We start from the raw sequence: 4,333 nt of genomic DNA, 5'->3' as shown, positions 1-4,333 counted from the left end.
AGCATCTACACCCCGCCGCCACTCCAGGCGCAGCTCGATCTGCAGTCAGGCATTCTGCATGCCGAGGAGGGCGACTTTAAGACTGCGTACTCGTATTTCTTTGAAACCATGGAAGGTTTGGCCGTGTATGTATCGCCCAAGGACGTAGCCACGTCGTCAAAGGACAACAACTCGCTTCAGACTGGCCTGTCCGCCGCTGAGGTCGAGACGCGGCAGCTGCAGGCATTTGCGTATATGATTCTGTGCAAGATCATGCTGCAGCAGCCCGATGAACTGGCCGCGCTGCTGGCTACCGGAAAGACCGCGTCAAAGTTCCGCGACCGCCAGGTGGTTGTGGCACTGCAGGCTGTGGCCAAGGCACAGAAGCAGCGGTCGCTTGCCGACTTTGAGAAGGCCCTGTCCACCTTCCGCAACGAGCTGCAATCGGATGAGCTGATTCGCACCCATCTGACCACGCTCTACGACACCTTGATGGAGCAGAACCTCGTGCGCCTAATTGAGCCGTATTCGAAGGTCGAGATTGCACACATTTCGGAGCTGATTGGCCTGCCCATCCGCGTGGTTGAGAAGAAGCTGAGCCAGATGATCCTCGACAAGGTCTTCCACGGTATCCTGGACCAGGGCAATGGCTGCCTTGTTATCTTCGAGGAGCCCAAGCGTGACCTCACGTATGATGCCACCCTCGACACCATCAAGAGTCTTGGTCTGGTCGTTGAGTCGCTGTACGAGAAGGCATCGGCGCTCTGAGCACGATAATACACACATTCTACCATTTCCAAGTCTTTTAAAAATGTGACCTCGTTTACACTGGTTTATGAGCCTGTGCAACCCCATGTGTGGCGCTCTCACCATGTAGGCCTTATTGCTCCAGCGAAGTTTGTCCATGCATTATCGCCACCATTGAATTGAGCACATTTGCCATACATAGGTGCTGGATAGCCTCTCTCACAGCAGTATACATAAGAAGAAGCAAGTGGTAGTTTATTGCACGATGTAGCAGTGGGGAGTTTTGCATTTTTCTTGCGTTTTCTGCCCTATACTTTTCCAGCTCTACTAGGACTACCCTCCTAATTCATCTACTCCTCAACGACTACAGCCTGGGTTTTCTTAGCCGCGGATGAAGCTTGCAAGCGCAGCAGTCGCACTCTGCTTGCCAGTAGTACCTGCGAAAGACACCGGTAGTAAGCCTAAATCGTACATACCGCTTGGACCTGTCACCAAAGCGTACACAGTACTTGAAAAGCAGAGCCATGACCTGAAATCAGCATTCAAGACATTTGCATAGTAAGTATGTGATACGTGAGTCAGCCATTAGCTTGAATTATTCCTGACTGTCAATGTACGCGTAGTTACTCGCACGCTGCATACACAGTTGGGTCTCTGTGGAACTGCAAGGGCAGCTGCGAGACGCCAGAGACACACGGAACCGAGATCGAGTACAGATGGCGCAGTCAAGCACCAATAAGCGTCGGGTATATCGGACGCAACTCCAACTCCAAACTCCTGGTAATATCATTCCGGGGCACTAAAGACACCGACGACTGGATCCAAGATGCCGAGTTCGTGCAGGACCCCTGGCCACCACACTTCCCAGGCTCTCTCGTACACCATGGATTTCTCAGCTCCTATCTGTCTGTCGCGCACAATGTCACATCGGAGATTACCAGGCTCGCCCAGATGTACCCTGATCATCGGATTGTGTTCACTGGGCACTCGCTCGGCGGCGCCGAGACAGTGATGTGTGCTGTAGATTTACTGAACCGGAGACCTGACTTGAAGCCGAGAATGCATATCTACACATACGGGCAGCCGAGAATCGGCAATGACGAGTGGGCAAGCAGGGTCGACAAATTGAAACTGCCGATTTTCCGGATGGTATACGAATGTGACATGGTTCCACACATCCCGTTCCGCTGGCTCAACTACAGGCACTTTTCAGAAGAAGTGTGGGTCCACAATAGCCAGATACTGTTTTGCGGCAGGAATGGGGAGAATACAAAGTGCTCCGACCTAGTGCCAATTGGAAACTACAGTATTCCTGACCACTCGCGTTATCCAGAAACAGACTGGTTTGGCGAATCCGAATACATTAAGGCGTATATCACTCACTAGAAAATGGAAATAACACCTCCACTATATCTTTACCTATATATAAGATTTTATAGTCCAAGAAGTGTCGGACCGTCCACTAGAGCATTTATCATTGACTGAAAAGATTCAGGCTGTTTTGAGCCTCACAGTGAGTATGCGTGACTCGCTCAGTAAACTCTTAAAACAACATTCTCTCTTTTGGTCGATAGATTCAGATCCTAGGGTTACAAATATACATCTTCAAAGCATTGGTAAAATCGGACCTGGAGCCATATATTACAAACGCTATTCGTCTTAGCTCCTTCACATTTTGATGGTCCACCAGTCAAATAAATTACCAGTTCGCCATGATGCTTTTATCGGCGTGTCAAACAATGCCGACTAGCAGCCGAGTTTGCATTGCGAGTGGAGTAATTCTAGTGAGTCGTAGTTTTAGCTACATTTTCCATATCTCTTTCCATTCCTTCCTTCCATCTTTGAAGTTTAACTTGCTCCAATTTCTTTTAACACCCACACGCCTACCCATGTAGCAGCACAAGGTACACGGGTATAGAGGCACAAAAAGTTATAGGCAAGTGTATTGCAAAACAGAAACAAAGGCGCACCTGTTAGCAGCTATTGAAACCGAACAGCGGTCGGCTCAGGCTATCGCGATACTCACCGTATACCGATCTATCAATTCCCCCCTTATATGAACTCAGCACTCCATGGGCATTCTCCACAGCGACCATCCTGAGGGAAGGCAGCTTCGAAATAGCGACGATCGTCAGCGAATTGACAGCCCACCAGCTCTCCAAATCAATCTGTACCAAACTAGTACTAAAGATCGGGAGTCCCCTCATCAGTCTAACTACTTTCTCCATCCTATATATTGATTCAATATCCTTCGTTGGATCCGACCTCTTCGATTCCAATCCTAGTGGGCATCGAGAAATGGGTCATGATCTGCTGGAACTCGCTGAAGGTAGACATGAAATCTTTTTATGATTAGATGACGAAACCGCGGGTTTGAATGGTTTAGCGGGATGATAGACGGCAGAGACTGACCGAAGCTGTACGGGTTGTAGCGGTTCTCTATATGCTCGGCATTTGGTGCAATCAAAAATGGCATATGTGCAACCTCAGACTCAATAAGCAAGTTGGTAACTTTGTTAACCTAGGGGATGAGTGGCCATCCGAGTATATGGAAAAAATAACTTCTCAAAATGTGACTGAGGGGAAGAAGGAGGGCTGGTCGTCTGTCTGGGCCTTTGTACGTATGCGTTTCGGCCTTGTCTATGGTGGCGCGGGGGACTCCGGACCCCGAATGTCAACAGAAGTCACTATCCTGGGATCTCACCTTCAAGAAGTTAAGAACCGCTTTGACCATAAAACAATGCTGGAAAATCCTCATATCCACAATCTCAAACCTTGCAATAGACCATAGGGTGGTATGTTCTTAATACATTACCTATGTTATATATCAGTTATCTGACAGCCCGTTTGTTGGTTTCAGGGTGCGCGTGTGAATATGTGTGGCTATATATGCTTGGGTGCTTTAGAAATTAAACTTATAGATATTTTACACAATGAATGGAAAGAGAAATCAAGGACTATGCATCTGACGCGCTAGCCTCTTGGTTCTTCCAGCACAGCAGTGGTTTATCTGTTTAATGAAGACAATGCGCTAGGAGGAAAGGCCATTGCTCGCCCTCAGAGACTCATGTCTGCGGACCCAGAGTCCACGCCAGCGCCAGGGGTTGGCACTGGTGCACCTCTGGGTATCTGGCATGCGCCGCTATACTTCCAGCACCGATATTTGTAATAATAAGATAGCCACGTATAAAAGACAGCTTACATCTGGTTCTTGTACTCGCGCAGCACGACAGGAATACTGGTGGTAGGGATCATTCCGACCTCAGTAATGATCATGGAGACAAAATCTGGAGGAGTAATGTCCTGGACGAGGTTCAGCAGGCGCAGGTTCTTTGTCTCGCGCCAGTCAGTCAGCGGGCACATGGTGCGCAGCTTGGACTCGGCCCTGGCTTCCATAGAGGCGGCAGGAGACATCATCGCAGCATTTTTGGCCTGCTTCGCCTGCTTGGCCTGCTTCGCTTGCTTCCTTGCTTGCCAGCAGCAGTTATTTCGCTGACAGACTCGTCAACAAAGGTCTTGCGGTTGTTCCAGCGCGGGCGCGCCGAGTAGCGGTCGCGGGCATATGCGCTGTACTCCATCTCTGCCAGAGACTGGTCGGTCAGCGCAT

The 4,333-nt window shown here is 49.4% G+C and overlaps 1 protein-coding gene across 1 annotated transcript; it reads right to left on the bottom strand.

Annotated features, from left to right (window-relative positions):
- Positions 1 to 3,698: 3,698 nt before the first annotated feature.
- DL89DRAFT_273358 (uncharacterized protein) lies at positions 3,699 to 4,121 on the bottom strand. Its single transcript, XM_040889056.1, has one exon. It carries the CDS (start codon positions 4,087 to 4,089, stop codon positions 3,925 to 3,927), a length of 165 nt encoding a protein of 54 aa, XP_040738957.1. The 5' UTR covers positions 4,090 to 4,121; the 3' UTR covers positions 3,699 to 3,924.
- Between the last annotated feature and the right edge of the window lie 212 nt (positions 4,122 to 4,333).

This window comes from Linderina pennispora (genome assembly GCF_002104995.1).
Source record: "Linderina pennispora strain ATCC 12442 chromosome Unknown DL89scaffold_200, whole genome shotgun sequence".
NCBI classification, from domain to species: domain Eukaryota; kingdom Fungi; phylum Kickxellomycota; class Kickxellomycetes; order Kickxellales; family Kickxellaceae; genus Linderina; species Linderina pennispora.
The sequence above is the reverse complement of the archived record's forward strand: the minus strand, read 5'-3'. Positions and strand labels throughout refer to the sequence as shown.

Excerpts from the sequence above, each read along its gene's own strand:
- DL89DRAFT_273358 (XM_040889056.1), bottom strand. The coding sequence starts at position 4,089 with ATGTGCCCGCTGACTGACTGGCGCGAGACAAAGAACCTGCGCCTGCTG.